Here is a 25414-nt window from a genome sequence, read left to right on the forward strand (position 1 = left end):
TCCTGGGTCTTTATCATGGATAGAAGTTAAAGGATAAAGGATGCGATGCAGGCTCCCTGTGCTCCTTGCACACCAGCGTTGGCTCCAGTGCACCAGGGTCGGCAGTGAAGTGATGAGGACACGTGTCCTGGGGCAGTGAAAGGGGCCCAATCTCTCCAAACCGACCTCCTGGCACCCTTGTGCCTCCCACCAGACCAAGGGGAACAGGTGGGAATCTAACAAATACGACAGACTAGTGAACACAACGAAAAGCAAGCAGACTCACAGATGCAGAGAACAGACTAGTGGTTTCCAGTGGGGAGAGGGAAGGGGGGAGGGGAGGCGGGGGCAGGGGGTTAAGAGACACAGACTACTACGTATAAAACGAATAAGCTACAAGGCTATACCGCACAGCACAGGGAATACAGCCAATATCTTCTAATAACTATAAATGGAGCATAACCTTTAAAAATGGCGACTCACTATCTTGTACACCTGTAACTTAAACAATATTGTACAACTAAACTTCAATTTTAAAACGTCAAGAAAATAATTTTTTAAAAATTAAAAAAAATTTAAACCTACATGGTTATATAAGATGCTGAAATTATATTTAGTGGGTTTTTTTTCCAAAAAAAATATTTAGCGCTCTAATCAATCAAAAAGAAAAAAAGAAAAACTAGGGAGCAGGTGAAAGGCACACTGACTGACAGAGCAGGTCACACGAGAGACAGAAGGGCCATGAAATCATCAGCAAACAGACAAAATGCGTCTGAGACGTCGGCAGCATGACGGCTAGAACTGTAAACAGCGTTCCTAGGTGCTCACTGCCGTGTTCCCAGGAGGTACAGGTGGGGAAACCGGGGCACAAAGAGGCTGGATAACCAGTAAGTAGGTGGTGGAGTCGAGATTTAAACCCAGGTGGTCTGATCCCACAGACGAGATGCTAACTCTCTGTGGGAAAACGGTTACACGTAATTACTGGGGAGCAAAACAGGTTATCTAGAAAGGCTGGGTAGTGCATACAAAATGGGGCTAGAGGCAGAAAATGAGACATGCTCTCCTCACTCTGAACCCTAAGGATCTCAGGGTACAGGTCAGAATGGTCCCAGCCCAGAGCCTGCAGGGGATGGAGCAAGAGGCTCGCCATCTTTAAACAGGAAAGAAACAGCCTCATGGTTAAAAAATGTTTGTTTACAGTGACCGTGTGGAATAGAGAGGGAAGGAGACAGCTGGTGTGGAGAGACACACAGACACACACACACTCAGACACACACAGACACACACACTCAGACACACACTGACACACAGACACGCAGACACACACTGACACACAAGACACACACAGATACACTGACACACACAGACACAAAGATGTGTGACAGATACTTGTTGGTGAGGGAAAGGGGCTAATCACCCATCTACCTGCTCTGGGAAACCATGACAATCAGCTGCTATTGGCACATCTGAAAACGTAACCAATTATCTCATTCCCCCCATAACGACTAGTCCCATCTCTACTAGACAGGAAAGCAGGACTGCGGAGAAGCTGATGGTTCCTGAACACACGACGCAATGAAGTCTCTCATCCAGCAAGGAATTAATGTGAAGGACCTGCAATCACACTTTAAACTTTTTATTTTGACATAATTATAGTCACAGGAAGTTACAAAGATTGTACAGAGAAGACCTTTGTACCCTTCACACAGCTTCCCAGTGACTACATCTTACGTACAATCAAAACCAGGACTCTGACGCCAGCGCGATGTGTGTACAGGTCTGTGTCACCTTGTGACACCTTGCAGATTCGTGTAACCGCCACCCCCATCCAGACCTGGGGCTTTTCCATCCCCACAAAGACCTCTCTCACGTCCCCTCTGATGGTCACACCCACCCTCCAGCAACACACTAGTTTGTTTTCCATCCACGTAACTGTAACTTAGAGAATGTTTTTGCTGTGGACTGAATCTCTGTGTCCCCAGAATTCATACTGACAGCCTAGTCCCAAGGCAACGGGATCTGGAGATGGCCCTGTGGGGTGTCAGCAGGGTCGAATGAGGTCATGAGGGAGGGGCGTTAATCCCCCAGGATGGGGTCAGAGACACCCAGGTGAGAAGACAGCTAGAGACAGCCGCCCACCAGCCAGGACGTGGGCCCTCAGCAGACAGGATCCGCTGGAGCCTTGATCTTGAGTTTCCCAGGCCCTGGAACCTTGAGAAACAAACCCTTCCTTAAGCCATGCAGCTATGGCATTTTTGTTACAGCAACCCGAGCTGACTGAGACAGCTGCGTCGAGGGAATCACGCAGCCTGTGACCATCTGAGACTGGCCTTTTCCACTCAGCAAATGCCCGTGAAACCCACCAAGTTGCCACATATGTGGATTGCCTGTTCTTTTCACTGCTGAGTAGTAAGTATTCTGTGGTGTGCACACACCACAGCTTGTTTAACCATCACCCACTGGAGGACACTTCAGCAGCTTCCGGTTTGGGGCTGTTGTGAATCCAGCTGTGGGTAAGTTTCTGGGTGAATATAAGGTTTAATTTCTCTGGGGTAAGTGCTCCAGGGCGAGACTGCTGGGTTGTGTGAGAAGGGTGCGTTTAGTTCTTTGAGAGCTGCCAAGCTGTTTATTCTAGAGTGGTTGCACCGCTGCACATGCCCACCAGCAAAGCGTGAGAGATTCAATTCCTCCACACCATCGCCAGCATTCGGGGTTATCATTACTCATTTTAGCTGTTCTAATAGGTGTGCAGTCCCAATTTTATTATGCACATGTATCAAGTTCACATATACGCAGATAAGTACAAAAAGGAAGTCAGAAATGTCACTCCACCACATAATCGTACTGACAGAAGGGAAAAAGAGTAAATACATGTTATTTGGGAAAAAAATTCAAACGCTACAGAGATGTACAGAATGAACAGTAAGGTGTCTTACTGTTTACTTTGTGTTTGTCCTACTAATCTCAACTGTGCCTTTGATGAACTAAAGCGCTCACTAAAGAATGACGTGATCCTTGATCACCAAGGCTGAGAGTTGAGGTTGCGATTAGGGCAAATCTGGTGTGTCGTGCTTTGTTGCCCCAGCACCCCGAATGCAGCCAGGCTCGCCAATCTCTCCACGGACAGAGCTGCCAGAGGCTGTGCCTGGACAGGAAACATGTCCCGACCCTCCTCTCCACCAGCTACTAACTGTTCCACACCCTCCACGAGGTCCTTCTTCTCAGACTGTGCTGGAAACTTAGTAAAGCGTCCCTCTGCTCTTGAAGCTCTGCTGTTTCGGGAACATTGTGTGAAGGTGAAGCAGGAGGAGACCCTCCTTTTTCCCGGTTTCCTCTCCTTCCAGCTGGAACCGTGCCGACGAGGGCGCACAGTCGCCCCAGAGAGACCGACCTGCCACCGGAGTCCAAGCCCCAGGTGCCCTCTGCCCCTCAGCACAAGGGCACCGCGGCCGACGCGTAGGGTAGACGACACTCCGTCTGCTTACACTTCTGCCGCCTCTCATTCTTTCCTCCTTTCATTTTTTTAATCACCGAGGTGTGGCCTAACTGGGAGCTGGGTTGGGGGCAGGCTGAGGTTTGAAGGGAGGAGCTGGAAGAGCCGTGGGCCCTTCATCACACATCTGCCCCTACCGGCCTCGTCCCAGGAGCTGGTTCTCGCAGAGAAGCTCTCAGGGCAGAGGGGAGTCCCTGGGCCTTCCACGCGCCCCTCATGCTCAAACAACACAGGAGCGAGAGGCGAGGCTGCAGCGCCGCCGGCTGACGGGGAGGGGTGGACGGAGCGGTGGCCTCGGCCCCAAGGGCGTCCCGGGGTGGGGGGCGGGCGCCCGGCCTCGGCAGCCCTCCTGCTGGGGTCTCAGCTTCTTAAAAGGTAACTGCTCAAGGAACTTCCTTACATCACACGTGTCACATCTGAGCATATGGAACTTCTGCTACGTGCTCATGATTCTGCAGACCTAACTGGTACGTAAGAGGCGCCCGCTCAGCACACAGGCGCGTCCACGTGTGGCAGGAGCTGCCCGGGGATGCCCGTGCTCCCTCCACTGCTCGCCTTTCTCCCCGGGCCCTGGAGCCGAGGGCAGAGCCATGACTACGTGGCGTCCACCGGTCAGGGCACCACACGCCCAAAGGGTTGCACAGGACAGTCGGCTGGTCCCTCACGTCCCCATCCAGCCATGCGGAGGAGTGGAGCTCAAAGGCGCGTGTAATTTCTCCAAGAGGGCAAGGGGTAATCTGAGGCCAAATGAACACCATCGCTCAGTTTTCAGAGCCAGGCATTCTGTTACTTTTAACCCATTTTTGGCACTTAATAATGTCACTCTTAGAAACGCAAACAATCCTTTTAGACTGTGATCGTAACCATGAGAAAAACATTCATCTGAACTCTCTTGACTGAAATCACTACGGGCCATACAGCGCAGCAGAACAGCCCTTGAAGCAGGTGGGAAGCTGTTTTATAAAATATCCCAAAGCCATTGTTTTCTGAACAGTGGGCCTGTAAGGTGGTTTCCTGGCTCCTGGGCTCCCAAAGCTTCTTCCCGAGAGTTTCCAACAGCGGCTCAGGCCTCCTCTTCACCAAGGCTGACCTGGATCTCCGGGGGATGCCCCAGGACAGGCCTGGACCCCAGACGTCCATCCAGAGTGGAGAGACTTCTTGTATGCTGGGCAGTGGCTCAGTCCTTTAGGGCCACTGTAACCAAACACCACCGACCAGGTGGCTTATACACAACAGAAATTCACGTCTCACGGTCCTGGTGGCTGGAAGCCCGGGACCAAGGCACCAGCGCGGCCGTGTGGGGTGAGGACTCTCCTGTTCCCCTGGGTCCTGGCCGGCACCTCCTCGCTGAGCCCACACACAGCGCAGGGGCAGGGGCCCTGTGCGTCCCGTTCATGAGACCTTCACCCCGCCCCCCGACCTCATCCCCTCTTTTTTTTTTTTTTTTTTTTTTTGCAGTACACGGGCCTCTCACTGTGGTGGCCTCTCCCGTTGCGGAGCACAGGCTCCGGATGTGCAGGCCCAGCGGCCATGGCTCAGGGGCCCAGCCACTCCGCGGCATGTGGGATCTTCCCGGACTGGGGCACGAACCCATGTCCCCTGCATCGGCAGGCGGACTCTCAACCACTGCGCCACCAGGGAAGCCCCTCATCCCCTCTTAACACCACATCGCGGGTTAGGACTTCTGTACATGAATTGAGCGGGTGCGCAAACATTCAGACCAGAGCAGGCAGGATCTGGAACCCTGGCTGAGTGTGCCTGACTGCGTGTAAGGTGCCAAACCACACGCAGCACATCTGCTGTTGAGCTGACCACTCCCGTGTCCTGCACCGAAGGCTTCAAGTCCATCAATCCAGCTAACGCCATGATTTCAGCCAGAACAAATTCCGCCCCTGGGGAAACACCCTGCCCAAGGCAAACCACCTGCTCAGAGGCAGCAGACCAAGAAAGGGCAGCTACTTCCACCAGCTCAGACACTGAGTGTAAGCCCAGCATGGTTGGCAAAGTCAAAAACGCAACTTTTAATAACTGGTACCTTTTAAATTCAAATTCCCTCAAATAGCAGCAACTGAATTACATGCATCACTACCAAATATTTCATCTATGTTTTTAAAAATATTTTTATTGGAGTATCGCTGCTTTACAACGTTGTGTTAGTTTCAGGGGTACAGCAAAGTGAATCAGTTATACATATACATAGGTCCACTGGTTTTTAGCTTCTTTTCCCATATAGGTCATTACAAAGTACTGAGTAGAGTTTGCTGTGCTCTACAGTAGGTCCTCATCTACGTGGCTGAACATGTTGACCGACTGCCTGTAAAAAGCGGGCCCTGACACAGGAAACGTGTTGTTAATGCTGCCCCCGTCACACAGGCAGAGTCGCTCTGTGGATGTGACCCCAGAGCCTGGCAGGAGCTTCTCCAACCTCTATCCACAGGAACCCGGGGCGTTCGGAGTGTGGGGATGGCAAACCAGCTATTTTCACTGTTTCTCTATTTCACTCAAACGGAAAACCTACTCTGATTTTCCTCTCCTATTAAAACAAAACAATCGTGACATGCAGTAAAGATACTGGTGCTGGAAAGGTCCTTCTCACATCCCCGTCCAGCACAAATGCCCCGTTCCCTCCAACAGACGGGAGGGACAGGGCACTGCTGCTACCATGACGTCTGCCCCATCCGTTAAACTGTTCCCAGATCCTGGCTGCAGAGAAGCAAATCATGCACCGCGACGGGCCAGAGTGAAGAGACTCGGCTGCACACCTCCTCCAACCAAGTGGAAATGAGGGAGCTGCACACCTGTCACCTGCTGTGCAGGCCCAGCCGGGGAAGCAGGGGGACGGGGAAGCGTGGAAGGCGTCTCCACACACGGAGGTCTGGGGAAGTCACTCTGGCTTATACACAAGTTAACTCAAACTTTATGCCCGTGTGTGGCCTATCGAGCGTACGCCGTATGTCTGCTTTCATTATTAAAGAAAAGTGCACGGTGACCAGAAGTGAAGAACGTCCTTGTTAATAGAAAGATGAAACGCCTCCCTTCCCGGGACGACAGCGCTGGTCCTCCTCGGATGGTAAGCCTCCCTCCCCAGGGGCCAAGGCCACGCTGACTCACTGCGTGTGTGCTGGTCTGTTGTTTTTAAACCTTGAAGGAAAGCACCCCTGGCTTGTTTAATGTTCTTTGTTCTGATGACATATAAAACTGTGCTGAAAACCCTGCTTCTCCAGAGCAGCTCCTCAGAGTTACCTGAGAGGCTGTCTTCCGGGCTAGAGTCCTCTCAGTTTGGCTCAGAAAAACGCCCCAAACTCTTTTCTATTCCTATTCTAGATTGTTTATTGGTTACTTCCATCGACAGGAGCAAAAGGCAAAATCTTTAATAGCAGAAAACTGGCGAATGATGTGTGCGGCGGGCAGCCCCGCGTGCAGGCACATGGGGCGCCGGGACAGGAGGGCCCGACTGCACGGCTTGTGGGGTGGGCTGGACTCCCCGACCCCGTCGGCCCAAACACAGTGCAGCTTGTTACAGAAAGTGTACAAAAGGCAGAGGAGACTCACCATGTTCCTGCCACACACGGAGGTCTGGGGAAGCCTTTATGTCTTTAAATGAAGAAGGACTTTACTTCTGGTCAGTGTGCACTTCTCTTTAATAACTAAAGCAGGTGTACGGCGTATGCCCGATAGGCCACAAACAGGCGTAACACTTGAGTTAACTCGTGGATAAGCAGAGGGACGTCCCCAGACCTCCGTGTGTGCAGACGGCCTAATGATACCCGGTCCCTTTTCTGGTGAAGATTCACACACACTCGAGACGGCTGCTGCCACGTGGGTGTTTACAACCGCCTTTACTGGTGACGATCAAATAGTCCCAGCACTGAGGACACCATCCAAGAGGACAGGGACACTCCAGGCCCTTTCTCCCGAGCCTTCCGGAGCTTCCAGCCCTCTGAGGCCCGCCCGGCGCTCAGATCCTCCTGTGAAACTCCTCTGACATTCTGCCTGTGCTGACCGGTGGCCCGGGAGCCGTGGGATTTGGGAAGATCTAACCCTGCTCCACCCTGCAGAGGGACCGGCGCCGCACGGACACACTCCGCCACCGGCCCCATCGTGCTCCCCCATCTCCCAACAGCTGGACCAGCCCTGTGTGAAGTCGCAGGGGAGGGGATGGGCCAGCAGGTGGGCAGACTGCCGCCCTCCCCCGGGATTGCATGACTCCATCTAAGGGTCTCACTCACCACCTCAGCCTGGTTTCATCCCCTCAGTAAAGGAACTGCCCCCACCCCCTGAACTGTCATCACGGCTGGAATCTGGAACTGGGCTCCCAGGTTCCCTCCCACTGGGTCCCCACGGTCACTCAGACAAGCAGGGTTTGGTCAGCTTGAAGAACATGCTCAGAATTCCTCTTACAGGCTGGGCCGTTTTCTCTGCGGGTTTAGCCGTCTCCGTGGGAAAACGCCCCTGGAGCAGCCCTCCACTCTCGGGTCACTTCTCCCCGGCACTCATACTGTGATCCACAAACACACCGTCTCACCCCGAAACATCCTTTTTAAGGGATCTATCGTGTCCTGACCAAAAGAGACAAACTTGAGAGGGTCTCGTATTTCAAACACAAAAGGGCAGCATTTTTAGCAGGAGTGTGGACTCCAGAGAAAGCCCGGTTTGCGCGGAAAGCCCTGCAGTGTGTCCACGAGCCCTTTTGCGCCCATGGTGGCCACCCGCGCCACTTGCTTTCTGGCTCTCCGTTAGGTCCTTATTTTAGTTCTGCCTCAGCCAGGGCGGCTCCCTGAAAGCTGACCTTCAGCAGACCTTGGGGGGAGGAAGCCAGCCCAGTTATCTCGTGACCGTGAGCTAACTGTGAGGTCTGCCCTCCTCAAGGAAAAAAACCGTGAGAATTTCAGGACAAAGGACAGAAAGAAACATTTCATTCAGGTGCAGACAACGCTTTCAAATCTTAACCTACCCGCTCACTGCTTTTCCTTTAAACAAAGAACATGTTTTCACGTATGTTTTAGCACATTAAGCAACATCTGAAAAATATCGGACGAGATAAAGTGCGGGAACTGAAAAATGGGGGTTTTTTGATAACTTTAAAAAGCTTTCTTGGGCTTCCCTGGTGGCGCAGTGGTTGGGAGTCCGCCTGCAGATGCAGGGGACGGGGGTTCGTGCCCCGGTCTGGGAAGATCCCACATGCCGCGGAGCGGCTGGGCCCGTGAGCCATGGCCGCTGAGCCTGCGCGTCCGGAGCCTGTGCTCCGCAACGGGAGAGGCCACAACGGTGAGAGGCCCGCGTACCGCAAAAAAAAAAAAAAGCTTTCTTTCCTTTCATTCACTTCACATTTCACGAGGTGTGCACGGCAAGGCCGGGCCTGTTTCAGCTGCCGAGCCTTAGATGCCCCCGCGGGACCGTCGGAGGGTGTGAGGGGTCGAACAGTGATGTCCGGCACCGGCTGGCGTCTCTCCGTGGGCCCATGCGTGTCCCGCGTGTCCCCCTCTTCTGGTCCGCCCGGCACCCCTCCCCGCACTGGGTGAACTGGGTTTCTGAACGCCGTTCCGCAGGCTGAGGGAGAAAGCTCTCGGCCAGTCCCCTGGCTTTTCTCAGGGGCAGGGCGTCTGCGTATCTGCAGGAGCGGTGGTCACGCCCGACCCGACCCGACCTCAGGCAGGCCCGCCGGCCCCTCAGCAGCATCACTCGGGTCTCTGCTCCGACCCGGTCCGGGCGCTGGGCCAGGCGGACATCCCACCGGCCGCCTCCCGGCTCCCTCTGCGGGCTCAGATCCTGCCCCTTCTTCCCGGCCCTGGGCCCCCAGCCCCGCACCCAGTGGGCTCCCCCCTGCAGCCCCTCTTCCCAAGCCCGTTAGAGTTAGGAACTTCATTGTTGCAGTGAACCTTCCTCCTTCTAATCACTGTGTGGGTTTCTCCTCCTGATTGGACCCAGATCGAGGCACGAGGTCATGCTCAGACCCCAGGGCCCGGATCCAGTAACAGGCACGGGGCTCACTCAGCAGCTGGAAACACCCACACCTACATGTGAAACCAGGCAGGGTGGTGGGTCATGTGATAAAGTCGCTGGGGGTCCAGGTCAGCTCCCACCCGTGCCCGTCCTGCCCCCTTCCCTCCCGCCTCAGCCACAACCCTCCCAGGAAGGTGTGGAAGGAAAGGTCTGTGCAGGGGAAGCTCCGGAGCTCAGGGCAGCGCCTGCGCTGCGTCTTTCACATTTAAGTACTTAAATGATATAAAAGCAACCTTAAGCCTTCCTGACTGCGGGGCTCCAATTCTCCCATAAATGGAGCTGATGGGGCGGGGAGGGGGGGGGCGCGGTTTCCGTGCAGGAGGCCATGTGCACCTGCCCCGTCCCGGGTCCACACCAAGCACGGCAAAGCACAAACTAGAACAATCTCTTGTCGTGGCATAAAGGAGAGCAAAAATGCCATCAGAACTAGCCTGGCCCAGGTCACACGACTAAGCCGGGAAAATAGCAAGAACAAAATAATCGAGTTTTCAAAGAGCTCAGTCTACTAAGAAAGTTCATCAAAAGACGAATACTGAGAATAGTGCACACAAACGAATAGAACCACGTGGACTGAGTAACAGAGCGGCTAACCCTCCAGTGATGAGTCTGTGAGGCTGCACCGCACGTGGACTTGGTTCTATTAAGAGCTCTCCACAGAGAATACTCTAAACCACGGAGACAAAGGACCAGGATTATTTCAAGGGACGGTTTTCTCCTTTCAGATACAGAAAAGAATTCTGTATTCAAAGGATAAATTTTAAAAACCCACCAAAGCAATTACCAAGGGTAAGATCCTGGCAAAAGTGAAGGGATAGAAAAACAAGAACAGCTCACAAGGACAAAATCCACACCTGATGCTGCCATCGCAGTAAAAACACTGAGTCAGACCTTCAGCACGGAGTGGGGCGGGGACGGGGCATCACCTGTGCGGTCACCACCTGGGCACAGGCCGGAAGACAACAGCGTGAAGCCTCAGGGGCCAACGTCCACATTTCCTCACCCAGAAGGCAGTCTGCACACTCGCTGTGCAGGTGTAGATGGTGCCCAGGTGAACTGCTTACTCAGGAGACCTGCACGAGCCAGGTTACCTTCCCTCCCCCATCTGACGTTCCCCATGGACTTGGATGCTTGAGCACTGGTCCTGAGCCCCGAGGCTGCATCCGGGCTCACGCAACTACCTGGGCTCAAGCACCTGGGCTCATGCACAGCTCTGGAAGCTCCTCTTCGGCCTGACTCGGTTTCTCCGGACCACCCGCGTTCCCCTGACACCCTCACAGCTGAGGAAGAGGCCACAGGCTCTGCTGCAGCCTGACCACCCTTCCCCTCATCCTGCGCCCTGAGGTCGGGCCCCGCCCATCCAGGAGCAGACTGTCCAGAACCATGGACCCTGAGCCCCTGGGGCTCCCTCCTGGTCCTGCAGGCCCAAGACCCTGGCTCCAGCACCTCACCGCCGACGAGGCATCTTTAGGGACAGAAGCAGCTTAGGCAGCAGCACCGAGCTCCAGCCGGGACGCTTCGGTCCAGCTCCGGGACCTCGGCCAGGGTGCCTGCCGGGGGGTCTCCCAGCCTCCCGCCCCCCCTGAGCCCGGCTCTTCCATCTGCCCATTTCTGTCAATTCTGTGAGCAATCTGAACTCTTTCCAATAAAATTCTTTCCTGCCTCAGCCAGCCAGAGCCTGCTACTGTCACTGCCCCCTACCAGAACCAAGACTGATGAGGTGACGTGGGCCAGTGACGGGAGGGGGGGGTCAAACTCTGTCTGGGCTGCGAGGGCTCGGCTGAGAAGAGACCAAAGTCACAGCGTTTGAGGGACCATCTATCACCGAGGGCAGGGGGAAAGGTCAAAGAGGCTCAGGGAGGAGGGCCCTTGAGGGGCCGGGCAAGACGCACGGGGGCACGGGAAGCAGTTACACCGCCACAAGGGAGGAACTGCGCACTGGCTGCATAACAATCCTGCAAACCTGAACGTGTCCCCACGTGAAGTTTATCTGCACAAATACGAGGCGGACAGAGAGAGAAATCTTACACCACTGAGCTTCGGTGGTTTCAGGAAAGCAGGTGCGGTGAAAAAAACCAATGACGGGGGAGGTTTCAAATAGTTATAATAACAAGGGTGACAGAAAAATCAGTAAAAGAAGAAGACTGCCCAGCGGCAACCAGGAAGAAGGTGAGGCTGTAGGACAGAAATCTGTCTTATATCACTTGTTCACCCAGCAATCAGAGGCTAGGAGTTACGTGAATTGGGAATCGGTCCAGGGAATAACTGGCCCGGGAAGGTGGCCATGAGGTGTGTAGGGCATTAAATGGCCCGAGGAGGCTGGCAGACTGGCCAGGGTGGAGGGCGTTGGGGCCAGAGGTCTGGACGGCCTAGCAGATCGAGGCTGCTGTCACAGCGGGGAAGCTACTCGATGGGGTGGCTCTGCATCAGGACACGTGATGGGCCCCGCAGGGCCGTGCTGCTGTCAGGGGGACACGAGGAACCACGAAGCCGACAGCAAGGTACCAGGACCTTCATTTTTTCCTGCAACTCAGTGACCCTGTGCTGAGTGTCTATTAGCAAGAAGCCACCGTGATGGAAAACCTGGTCCCTGCACCTCTCGCACTTCAGCAGAGCCGGGACGCCCGCCTGCCTGGTGGGGACGGTGACAGGGGCTCCCGGGAGCATGAGGGCATGTGGGCGGGGAGGCCGCGAGCCCCAGTGCCCGCTGTCCCCACCCCAGTGCCCCTGCACCAACCGGGCAGAGGAGGGGTCAACAATGGATGTGGGCGGACGGCCGCGACTTTGTGGCATCCTGTCTGCAGAGGTCTGCTTCTTTCCTGGATCTCCTTCACTTTCATTCAGCAAGTGTTTACCTAAGCCTGGCTGCAAAGTAATAAATGGAACCAGAAGTCGGAGACGAGAGGAGCTGGATGGAAGGAAATGATGTTCCCGGGAGGCTGAGGCACCGTGACGACGACAGAGACACAGGCACTGATGCTGGACCAGGAGCCCAGGCTGACTTGGCAGAGCCAGTGGGCACGCGGGTCTCATCTCCCTGCACCGCACCCACTGCCTCTCCTCTGGGAGCCCCTGCGGCAGCCCTGGGGAGGCCACCTCCAGGCACCCACAAAGACTCCCTGCCGAGCTTTCTGACAGGCCCTGACTTCTGAGTGTCCAGTTTCACAGGAATCCTGCTCTGTCAGCTGGGCCAGAATCCCCTCCCTGCAGGTCAGATGGCCCCCTGTATCTGACCGGTTCCTCGGCCTCCACCCCTCCCCCAGGCGATGTCTGATGCCCTGGCCTGTCTTCAGCAGGAATCCTGGGAGGTCAGTTTAGCCAGAATCCCTCCACCCGGATGTTCCCTCTCAGTAACTTTCCACCCGCTGACCCCTGCCTGCTCCTTCGCTGTAAATCCCCAGTTTTCCTTGCTGGATTTGGAGTTGAGCCCCATCTCTCTGCCCTACTGCAGGGGTCCCTACATCCCTCCTGATGGTCCTTCCTGTTCTCTACCAGGTGTCATGAGTATTTTGTCTTTGACAGTATTCGCACCTGTGTGCAACGGCTCCCTCCCCGGTGTGGGCTGGACTCGCTGAAGGGCTCCTGATGAAGACAATTCAGTAGAGGTGGTCGGCAGTCATTTCTGGAATTAGGCTACAAAACGCTCTGGGGCCACTCACCCCATTCCAGCCTCGAGAAGAGGCAGCCCTGACTCAGAGACCCTCAGCCAGAGGCACCGGCCTGAGCTGAACCCGACTCCTGACCCTCACCAACTGGGAGCTAAACAATGATGGTGATTACAGGCCTGCCGTCAGCAAATCCGCGCCCACAGGCCAGATCTGGCTCCCCGGCTGCTTTTATTAAGTTTAGCAACACATTCACCCACATGTTCCACGGCCCGTGTTCACACTACAACCGCAGGCCGAGCAGCTGTGACGCTGACAGGACTTCAAAAGCCTGAAACATTTATTATCTGGCCCTTTACAGAAAGTCTGCCAACTCCCACTGCCGCTAAGTGCTGGGTAATCTGTTTCTCACAATAGAGGATTTTAACGCACTTGCTCCTGCAGCGCTATGGGCCTCCCTCCAGCGATGCAGGGTCTTTAAGTATCTCTCTGTTGTCTGTTGTCCACACACAAGAACTTCTGTGTTAGCAGATAATGAATGTTTCAACCAGCCTCACATCCCTGGCACGTGGCAGGACCTTAGCAAATGCTGACTGAACCACACAAACGCCTAATGCAGAAAACCCATAACCTGACAATATATCCTTTAAATAAAGCACGACATTAAATCAAGAAGAGCCAAAACCGCAATTTGTGTTGAACAGCTGATATTTCCGGTTGAATCCATTCTTAAAGGCATTTGTTGACTGCCACACAAAGAACGATTCCATACCCAGGAAAAGTTTTGATCTTTTAAATCGGCTATACTTTTATAAAACCTCGTTGTTTAAAATACCCATAACGTCAGTTTATCTCCAGTACTGCCAAGATGACTGACATTAGCTTTTACCATGAAACAAAGAACGTATTTCCTTGCACCTGGAAATGTTATTGAAATTTTCCAGAAAGGCTTATTTTTTTTTCTTTTCTTTTCTTTTTTATTGTTCCCCGACCAGGGATGGAACCCGGGCTCTCGGCAGTGAAAGCGCGGAGCCCTAATCACTCCTGGCGGTCCAGTGGTTAGCACTCTGCGCTTTCACTGCCGAGGGCTCGGGTTCCATCCTCGGTTGGGGAGCTAAACTAAGATCCCGCATGCTGCAAGGTGCGGCAAAGAAAGAAAGAAACAAAATTTTCCAAACCACTGCAGAATTTCTGTTTTGTCCCAGTTTTGTCTGTCTGTTAGAACTGAGAACTAAAGTTGGCAGCAGACATGCTCAGACATAAGCAAACATCCTCTGTGCCCTGATGCCTGGTCAATTCCTACACTGTCCGTTCCCCCACATCCTGATGCCGGGGCAGGAGGACAAATGTTTTAGGTAAGATAAAAGGCTGGACATTCTTATAATGCTTAATTTTAATTTTAAGTAATATATTCATTATGACACAAAAATATAATAGTTTTAGCTTTCTTAACCTAGATAGTTTTTCTGGCAAACATGTATGCATTATCTACGAGGCAGAAAAATTCCATTTTTGTTTCAACGGGCATCATAGGAGGTCACCCTTGGTAAATTTTTAACTTTTAAGATACGATCAAGTGTATTCAGACCTTCCAGGTAAGAAACCTTACCCTAAAACTTAAGTGGGGCTTAAGTGTGTAGTTAAGAGCATAAGACACACGGGGAACAGCCCCAGCTCAACTCCTGAATTACCAACCACGGGTCTCCAGGGCCCTTTTCCTTTCTTGTGAACTGCACAGCATCCCTGTGAGGACTCAGCACAGCCAGAAAAGCAGTGAAGGGCAAAAGAGGCCAAGCTGGTGTAAAGAAATAATTAATGATTTTACATTTATATGGAACATATTTATTAATAATCTTATTCACTGTGGGTTTGGGAAAGATTTCCTAAATAGGACACAAAAAGCACAAACTTTATATAAAGAAAAAGATCAATCAACTGTCAAAAAAAAAAAACCTTTTGCTTCTTGTCAACAGACATTTATAAAAATGAGAAGACAAACCGCACACTGGGAGGACACACTTGCAAAATATGTAGCTGACAAAGGGCTTGTATCTAGAACATACGAAGCACCGTTTCAACTAAATACTATAAGAAATAGCCCAGTAAAAGTTGGGCAAAGACCTGAATGGTAAATTTCCCCAAGGAGATACAGGAATTGCAAATAAGCACAAGAAATGATACTCAGCCTCGTGAGTCATTAGGGAAATGCAAATAAAACCACAAGCAGATAGCAGTACACTCCCCCGAAGGCTAAAACTGGAAAACATCCACCGTGCCAAGTGTGGCTGAGGATGTCGATAAAATGGAACCGCAAACACTGCTGGTGGGAACACAGAATGGCACAGCCTCTTCGGAAAACCGCTTAGCCATTTCTCCAGATATTAAGTGTGTGCCCACCAAACAGCCCCACCATTCCACCCAAGAGAAATGAAAGCACAGGACTTGTATGCGAATGTTCACGCAGCTGCATCTGAAACGGCCAAGGGCTGGGTACCACTCAACCGGCAACCAACAAACGCAGTAGATCCATAAGCGGAAGGTGACTCAGCAGTAAAATGAATGATACTGACTCCTGCACCACGGTCGAGTCTTAAAATAACGATGCTGAGTTAAAGGAGCCTAAAGAAAACAAAGGGTATGTGACCGAACGGTTCTATTTATACACCACTCCAGAAAATGCAAGAGCATCCAGAGCGACCAGCTGCCTAGGCACGCGGGAGGGCTACAAAGGCAGGCAGGGACTTGAGGATGAGGAGGACGCGCGTGACCTTGACTGTGTGAACGTGTCAACACTGACCAAGCTGCACGTTAAACTGTGCACCTACTGAGGCCCATTCGTTTCACCTCAATAAAGCTGTTTGTAAAAAACTGCACACTGGAATGATCTTTAACCTTCAAAAAAACCACTGCTGTGGGTGGGATTCTGTCCCCTAAAAAGACGTGTTGAGGGACTTACCTGGTGGCGCAGTGGTTAAGAATCCGCCTGCCAGTGTAGGGGACGCGGGTTCAAGCCCTGGTCCAGGAAGATCCCACATGCCGTGGAGCAACTAAGCCTGTGCGCCACAACTACTGAGCCTGTGCTCTAGAGCCCACGAGCCACAACTACTGAGCCCGCATGCTGCAACTACGGAAGCCCGCACGCCTAGAGCCCGTGCTCCGCAACAAGAGATGCCACCGCAATGAGAAGCCCGTGCACCGCAACGAAGAATAGGCCCCGCTCGCCGTAACTAGAGAAAGCCCGCACGCAGGAACCAAGACCCAATGCAGCCAAAAAATAAAATAAATAAGTAAATTAAAAAAAAATTTTTTTTTAAATAAGAAAGCTTCAGTGTATCATGCAGACACCATTGTTAGGGCTCCTACTGCAAAAGACGTGTTGACGTCCTGACCCTGGTACCTGTGAACATGACCTTATTGGAAGTGGAGTCTCTGCAGATGTAATTAAGGCACAAGCTGAGGTCACACTGGAGTAGGTGGGCCCAACTCCCACGTGACTGGTGTCCTTACAAGAGGAGACACACACACAGAGGAGGACGCCATGTGGAGACAGAGCCACGTGATGAGAGAGGCCAGGGTGGGGTGATGCCCCACAAGCTGGACACACAGCCCTGAAGCTGACATCAGAGGCACGAGGAGAGCTGCCACGCTGATTTCTGACCCCGAGTGTCCAGAACTGAGAGACCAGACATCTCTGCCGTCCAAAGCCTCCCAGGGTGTGGTACTTGTTACAGCAGCTCTAAGAAGCTGCAACCATATTAATTTCATAATTCATATTAATTAACTTATTTAATGATTGTTTCTAAAAGTAGATTTTATGTAGGAGAATATTGGTCTAAAGTCTGTTTTAATCACAGAATGGCCACTGGGTCACACATATACACAATTAAGTGGCTGTGTTTCCAAGATATGTAAATACATATAAAATAAATAGCACTGTTTCATTTTAATAGCATCTCTCCAAAGTAATATAAAGCAAACATTTTAGCCAATTGTAATTTTTTTTGTTTTTATAAGTGATTTATAACTGATACATCAAGTTGTGTTTTCCTTTTAACCAACAGAAAAGAAATTTATAATGATTAAAATCTTGGCATTTAATTGTCATTAAATTAAATCATTTAGAAAACTTTATGTGAGTGACAGCAAATTTACAAATTGACTCTGCTGAGGCCGAGGTTCTCTGCCAAGGGTCTCCGAGCAGCACAGAGACACAGAACAGGACCATCAACCATCCCTTTAACACACACTAATTTTAAGCATTAATACTATTTTTACTTTCAGCATATACCCCCTCAACTATATGGAAATACTTTAGGTGACCGAGAGGAAAACACTTCCCTTCAGAAAATAAGCCTCCCAAAACCACTGAAGAAGGAGCACTGGAAGGTCACGGTCCATCCTTTGGTAGATACAGCCCTCTGTGTGGGACATCAGAGGGACGGACGTCAATTTAACCTACTCTCTCAGAGTCAAAGGGGTTTAACCAGGAATACAAGAGGCACCTCGAAGCCAGTGTGCTTTCGTTCCTTCAGGGAGGAGCAGACCCTGGGCAGGGGTGGCTACCAGGCCCCGGGGTGGACGGTGGGGCCTGTGGCTTGGACCCAGTTTAGGGGTGGGGTGAGAAGGGTGAGGAACGGGTGCCTGCAAAACCCGCTATTCCAACAGGAACACTTGTGTGTCACACAGTTATTAAAGTGAGATAACACCGGACACATAACGTGGGAGTCTGAGGTGCACGGCTGCTGGTTTGACATGCTTAGTGCTGCTGCGTAATCACCCCGGAGCATCAGGGACACCTCCGTCACGCCACACGGCGCAGCCCTGCTGACTGCCGTCACCGTGCCGCGTGGCAGGCCTCCCTCCAGAGCTCGTTCATCCTCTACTTGCAAGTCTGTGCCTTAAACCGCCCCTCCCCAGGCCTCCACTCTCTGCCCCTGGACCCGCATTCCACTCTGGGTTTAGATTCTGCATTTAAGACAGAGAACACGCTGTCTGTCTTTCCCTGTCCGCCTCATTCACTTGGCCCTGTCAGAGCCCATCCTTGCTGTCAGGACCGGCAGGATTTCCTTCTTTTTCACAGCTGGATAGTACTCCATTGTGCACGCACGCACGTGCGTGTGTGTTTGTGTGAATGACACCCTTAAACACATACGAGAAGGCACTACTACCTTTCAAAAACCAACACTGGCCAGCTGACACCTCCCTGGACCAAAGAGAAGAAATACTTGTTATCAGTTGAGCTCACTGTTGGGAAGATTAAATGTGTTCTTGCTGAACCGTTAAATGAGGACAGACAAAATGGCCAAGCTGCAGTTTTATCCCTCTGTCTAATACATGACGTTTCTAAAACTAAAATACAAACGCTGGTTTTTCAGTCAAAAGATGGGTCCCCCTGATGATCAGCAAACAGCAGACAGGTTTGAAGGAAACGCTCCCCCAGCCCACCCCGCGCACTGGGACGGCCCAGTTCCCGCCCGACAGGACGCTGAACCAAGGCGGGGAGCTGGGTCCTTCTCCCCCTTTCGGGACTGAGTTAAGAACAGAACCACGGAAGTTCTCACCACAGCGCCGGGCCCCCAGCAAGGGCTCAGTCAGCATAGGGGCCTGATCCGTGTTTCCTACTCTTAACCAAGCAAAGGCATCCTGCGGCTGGAACACGACGCCATCCCAGATCTAGAAGGACAGGAGGTCCAAAGCCTTACTTAACCACCGTAAAGTAAAGGTTACTTCTCTCTGCACCCCCTTTGTGGTCCTGGTGACCCAGCTCCACCAGGAAAAGCGTAGGAAAGCACAGCACAAGCGAGTCCTCCCCAGTGGACTTCACAGAGGGGCACAAACGTCAGCCGCCTCTTCTGATCCACCTTTGTTTCATGCAGGTGGAGGGGAGGAGGGGGCAAAACTAAAGGCACAAGAGGGGAGGACCTAAGGGTCCTTGGTCTGAGCTCGAGGCCAAGGGGTGACTGCAAAGAGCCGGAGGCCAGACCCGTCTTTGTGGCCACAGCTCGGCTCGGGCACCACGGCAAGAACCCACCAGAGACCACGTGTACAAATACGTCTGCTGTGTGTCAATAAAACTTTATTTGTGGAAACTGAGTTCCATGTAATTTTCCTATGCCATGAAATATTCTTTTCATTTTTTCCAACCATTTGAAAACTATAAAATCCATCCTGAGCTCGTGGGCCACAGAGAAACAGGAAGATCAGGCGTAAGGGTCATAATTCGCCAGCCCCTGGTCCTTCTTTAAACTTCCTTTCAGAGCCGGCTGGCAAAGACTTGATTCTGAGATGTCCCCAGTTAGTTACAGACCCCATGTGTCTGAGGCAGAGCCGAGGTGACTCTGAGAATTTTTAACGGGGGTGGGTGGGTGGGAGGGGTTGTGGATCGCACAGGCGTGTTTTTCATTCAGGTTTCCTCAAAAAAACCTGTGTGTGGGTGCAGCACAATTTAAGAGGGAGAACAAATAGCTAAGGAGTAAATACACACACACACACACACACACACACACACACACGGGTATATCTTGGATGGTATTTTCAGGCATCAGGCACTTCAGGAAGAAGGGTTCATGCCCGGGAAGGTACGAGGAACAGCTTCCGAGCCCAGGGGCTGGGAGAAGAGCTTCACTGAATGTACCCACGGGCAGAGCAGGACGTCAAAAGTCCTGTCCCCGAATGAGGAGGTGGCACCGACGCTACCTGCATGCAGAGTCCTCAGGTCCACCTCCATGGAGGAAGGGGATGTCCAGGGGTCTCTCAGGCACGTCAGGTTCCAGCCACACTGAAGGACACGTTCTAGAACTAAGAGGCTCCCATCACACAACCTTGTCCTGTTGTGACAAAGTATAAACGAGATGAACCGCTTGCTGTGACTCCGCCCTCAGGCGTGGAGGCGGATGGTCTGCTGTACAAAGCAAGGAGAGCACGTTTCAGGCTGTACTGGATACTTCAAAATAAAAATCGATACCGGCAGCGTTCTGTTCTAAACAGTTTGGAGTTTGAAGCCGGAAGCAGTTTCACCAACTCTTTTTTAATTTTTAATTTTTTTGGCTGCGTTGGGTCTTCGTTGCTGCGTGCGGGCTTTCTCTCATTGCGGTGAGTGGGGGCTACTCTTCATTGCGGTGCGCGGGCTTCTCATTGCGGTGGCTTCTCTTGTTGCGGAGCACGGGCTCTAGGCGCCCAGGCTTCAGTAGTTGTGGCACGCGGGCTCAGTAGTTGTGGCTCGCGGGCTCTAGAGCGCAGGCTCAGTAGCTGTGGCGCACGGGCTTAATTGCGCCGCAGCATGTGGGATCTTCCCGGACCAGGGCTTGAAGCTGTGTCCCCGGCATTGGCAGGTGGATTCTTAACCACTTCACCACCAGGGAAGTCCTTCACTGACTCTTACGTGGTCTTTAAACACTTGCGTCCTGTTTCAGAGCACAGTCTTCAATTTAAACTTAAACATGTTTTCTGGCAGTGAGCACAGCCCTGTTAGTCTCTGATGGTTTTTCTGCCAGAATCCATAAACGTGCTGAGAAAACAGTGTGTGAGTGAGGGGTCAGAGTGGGAGTGGGTTTGTGCTACTTCGAGATGCCCAATGTCACAGGTGCTCAGTCCAGCGACAGCTCCTGGGAGGAACACCAGACGCCGGTGTCCCTGGGGCGGCCATGAGTCTTAACGTGGCCCAGCCTCGACGTGGCACACGGCAGGAGATGGATGAAAGGTAGCCGAGTGAGTAATGCATGAAGTACCCTTCACCGGATGACAACGCCTGCCATCAAGCTGGTGGCGAGGGTTTTATGAGATAATAAACGACACTCAATAGCGGCAGTGATTTTTATCCTCCTTTTAAAGGAGCCACCTGAATCCATCAAGGTTATCTGCCTGACCCAGCGGCCTGAACTGGGCGTGTCTAACCTCAAAGTCACCCCTCCAGCTCCTATTACCTGAGGAACCCGATTTCATACTAACAACAGGCTTCCTATAAAACTAGGCGAAAACCCTGCCTCTCTAAATCGATAAAAGGCTCTTTTCCTGGCTGAGCTCGAAGTCCTAAAATAAGTAAACGGTCACTTCTCTGAACCCGGGGACAGAGACATGGCAGCAGCCTAAGCCCCTTCTAATCACCAGGGGACAATACAGCAGAAAAAGTGGGAAAATGTGTCCTCACCCCAAGGCAACAAGCAATACACCTTAAGAATGATTCTTCCTTCTGTAATTTAAACTCGAGAAAAAACAAAACAACTAGTTGTTTCAAAGGTCATTATGACTTATCTACATAACCAGCCCCTCGGACGTAACAGGTAATCTCATTCACGGGTACTCCTGCCACTGTCTGAAAATAAGTGAAAGTTGGCTGGCCTTGAATGTCATTTTACATACCTTATTTCTTTTAAAGTAAATTCCTTAGGACCCCGAATCTGAAATTAAAACCACTCTTGGACCAAGAGCGGATCGGAGGCAGTTTCAGGGCTCACGTCCACCCGTGCCCATCTGGTCAAGCAGGAGGGGGCTCAGAATTCTCACTAACCCTCATACTTGAAATTTGCACGTCAAACTCTGAAGCTTTAAACTTCTGTCTAATCCGGTCAATTCAGAGTTGATACACTAATTGTAGCGAAGAGACACCCGACGTGGTAGGGAATACATTCTAACAGTGTGAGTATCAGTACCAGCCAGAGTCAGAAAATTTCCAATGAACACACACCCCGCCCAAAGCACGGCTCCTGCAGTAAATCTGTACACAAGGTTAATACAAGTTTAAAGGACTTCCTTGTCAACTGTTTCCTGTTAAGTTTAAAGAATTTAAAATAAACTCTAAAAGCGAATTTATAGATGAAATATATATAGAGAGAGGATATAATTATTATATACTATATACATATATAAAACGTATCTATTCCTTTCACCACCTGAGTGGAACTTTCAAACGCGTGGATCAAGTGTCCGCAAAGGCACTGAGGTGCCACCCAGCGCGCGTGCGCGGAGAAGGGTCCCTGCTGTCAGCTCCGAGCCCCACCCCTCGCGGCAAACACAGCAGTCTAAGTAACAGCTTAGCGCGCAGGGGCTGCTCAGAACCTGTAACCTAAAGATAATTCAGTAGTGGTAAGCAAAACTGACACCGTGTTGTTTTAGGCCAATTAACGGTGGAAACAGAAACCCCTAACCTTTTCAGTTAGAAAGGTCTCCCTCCCTCCCAGGTTACGTTCAAAAGTTGCCCTGCCCTCCTTTGTGAAATCCATGTCGACACCGAAGAACAACACCCTGACGCCCACCCAAGACACCACCCGCGACCCTCACCGTCAAAACGCAGAGAAAAGTCCCTCTGAAACGCGCCCTAAGAAGCCCAAGCGATGTGCCTTCCGACAGCGGCGGGCAGGTCTAACCCTCTCTCCGCGATCCTCGGCCCTGGGGGTGTAGCGAGGCTGCAGCGCTGGGAAGCTGACGCCAGGGGCTCAGCCCTCGCCCCTCGCCGCTCACCCTCCGGCCGGGCCGGGGCTCAGGCTGCCAGGCGCCCCTCCCCCTCCCGCCGGGCTCCACTCACCTGAGCGCCTGCTCCTGCTGCCCCGGGAGCCGCAGGCTGTCCGGCCGGTCCCTCCTCCGGCGGTAGAGCCCCGACTGCGAGAGCTCTTTGAGCTGTAAAGCCGTCATGCTCCCGGACCGCGACCCTCGGAGTCCGGCACCGGAGGGCGGGCGGCCGCCAGAGCTGGGGACCGCCTCGCGCACACCTGGCCCGGGGCGCCGGCGGCCGCGCTTCCTGCTTGCCGGGTACACACCCTCCCGCGGGCGGCCGTATCTCCGCGCCGGCACCTGGGAGGGCCTGGTGCTCACGTGCTACCGCCGAGCAGAGTCCGGCTGCCCTGAGCAATCGCACCGGCTCCTGCGTGGGCCGTTCCAGCATCATTCTGCATCAAAACCGGGCTAAAACGCTCCAGAAAGGTCGTGACTCAAGAAGGGTCCTGCCCTGTTCTCTGGGCCAGGAAATCCACCAACACTTCACACGCAGCCGTCGGTTTCAAGAAGTGCCTGGGCATCATGAGCTCGTTGGGACGTTTTCCTTCAAACGGAAAAGCAGTTCTGAAGGGCAGCACGCCGGCTCCACTCTCTCCACGGTGCTCTAAATCCTCTTCAGAAAGGAAGGAAGTGTCTTTTTCCTCCCCCATTAAGTGTTACTCAAAAATTCATAACTGAAAGGGAGGTGGTTTCTTCTGCCATCCCCCGTCCCGCGATTCTCTACACCCAAAGCCGCCCACCGAGACGGGTCCCCTCGCGGGAGATGCGCACACTGTCCGCCTACTGCTGTCCCTGCGTGTTTGATCCCAGCGGCCACCGCCTCAGGAGGGAGGGTCTGGTTCCTGGGGTGTGGGGTGTGGGTGGGTGTCTGCAGCGTGGGGTACAGATCATAGGGGCACGACCTTGTCCCCGGACCCCGCAGGACGGCCGCGCGGCAGCAGGCGGGTCTGACTCAGCCCCTCTCAGGACGAGTCCCCGCCGGCGCGAGCGCGGGCCTGCTCTCAGCCAACAGCTTGGCTTTGCGGTGCCGGCAGTTTCTCTGCGTGTCAGCATCTTTCTCCCAGAATCCCCTCCAGGACAAGAGCGCAGAGAAATGGGTCTGAAAGTTCTTTTCACACCAAGAGTTAAAGAGTTAATACATTCCCCTCTCTAGAAGGATCCATATTATAAATTCTAATACTCAGGACCCCAAGGAAGGGGGCTCTGCATCTCACCCCTTCACTCAGGACTGCGGCCCCGGCTCCCCACCTGCCCATGCCCGCCCCAGTGGAAACACAACTTTTTACAGTCACCATCGAAGTGTAACATACGTTTTTAAAGAAAATGCAGGGGGAAAATTAGTAATTTTGTTACCACACTGATGTAATTAGTGACAAAACATTACCCCAAAAAATCGAGGGACAAATGTATCTCTTCCTCTCTCTGGAAGGATACACAGAAAACTGGTAACATTGGGTGCCTGGGGGAGGGGCAGAGCAGCAGAAGACAGCTGCTCTGTAACCACTGCTCTATACCTGCTGGACTTGGAATACCCTGCACATTCAAAAATAAATAGGAAAAATTTAGAAGGTTTACATATACCTTTTGAACAAAGCTCTAGGATCCTACTGAGACATAAAACACAGAAAAGTTTGAAGTTTACAGTAATAGAAACATATAAAATTAGGATTCCTTAAAGCGCCTAATTCTCACATTTTTGTCATGACAGGTGAAAAACGCAGAGAAACAAGCACCAACCTTTTTTTTTTTTTAACTGTAGGCATCAAAACAGAATAGATGCCTGAGGAATAAAATACAAACTAATTGTAGCCACTGCAAACACAGAAGCCTCAACGTTGAAAAGGACTTGTTTCCACAGGAAAATGAACATAAGAGAGCTTGATTTTTAAAGAGAACTTGCAATAGAGTTAATGCAGCCTGCTGACAAGGGAAAAGGCTTGGAAACTAGTAAAGTTGACAAGACAGGAAACACTACCGTGTAGGACGAATCCTGTATTTGATGAGTCTAAAGTTGAAAGGATGTGAACAGGGGGAAGAAAAGTTATGTAAAACAAACTGAAACAATTCTTGCCTGCAGACTTTTAAAATGGCTGTGCTGACACATACAAACTTCAGTAGATCCATGCTTGTCACAACTGCATAAAATTAAATCCTGGGGCTTTGGGCAAAGGCCTTTAACCACCGCCATTTCACTGACAACACAGACAGTGGGAGACAGTGGTACCCTTCCCTCCCCGCCACACGCAGCCAGGGAGGGGCGCCCATTTCTGGGAGGGAACAACTCTCTACCACACAATGGCTCAGGCTGCAGCCAGATGACACCCCCAAACAATGGTTTCTGTGCATCTGCGTGGGGGGAGAGAGGGACAGAGGGCACAGCCCTGGGACGCGGCAGGCGACGTGAAGCCAGGAGAGTCCCCATCCCCGTAGTTCCCTCCTTTCACGCCCTCCCGTAGAAAGTTATCAGTTGAGCCTGGATTGTAGATCAGGCCTATTTTAAATGAGCTGTGAATTTCAAACGACTGTCTTAGCATTTGAGGGAGGGCCACGTGGGTGTCCATACAGGGACGTCCATTTCGTGGCATAAACGGACTCCGAAGGGCAGTGCTGCCTCCCTTAGAGCCCAGCGGCTGTCAATGAACAAAGGTTCACAGAACGTGTCGAGGGGGCACCGCGGGGTGGCGGCTCTGCGAACCTGTCTGCCCACTGCCCCCGCTGAGCACCGACTCACAGCAAAACGTGCCGTCACCTCGGCAGGCACTCCCTTCTGCAGTAGGCTTGTGCTCTTGGTCGAAATGACTAAGCAGGAAGCCCCAGGGAGCATCACACCGGCCTCGCTCTGCAGGCT

At 52.3% G+C, this 25414-nt stretch overlaps 1 protein-coding gene across 4 annotated transcripts in view; it reads right to left on the reverse strand.

Moving 5' to 3' along the window:
- Window positions 1-25414, reverse strand: part of LIMS1 (LIM zinc finger domain containing 1) — a 94081-nt gene that overhangs the window by 21079 nt on the left and 47588 nt on the right. Inside the window, exon 1 of one of the 4 annotated variants that reach the window (XM_027128673.1) lies at window positions 22598-23257. The exons of the other annotated variants lie outside the window; for them this stretch is intronic. Coding sequence (XP_026984474.1) covers window positions 22598-22704 — 107 coding nt within the window. The 5' untranslated portion in view covers window positions 22705-23257. Of the gene's footprint in view, window positions 1-22597; window positions 23258-25414 lie in introns of those variants that run through there. 4 annotated transcript variants of the gene reach the window in all.

This window comes from Aethalodelphis obliquidens, unplaced genomic scaffold (genome assembly GCF_003676395.1).
Source record: "Aethalodelphis obliquidens isolate GAN/ISIS:26980383/991018 unplaced genomic scaffold, ASM367639v1 scaffold35, whole genome shotgun sequence".
NCBI lineage: Eukaryota > Metazoa > Chordata > Mammalia > Artiodactyla > Delphinidae > Aethalodelphis > Aethalodelphis obliquidens.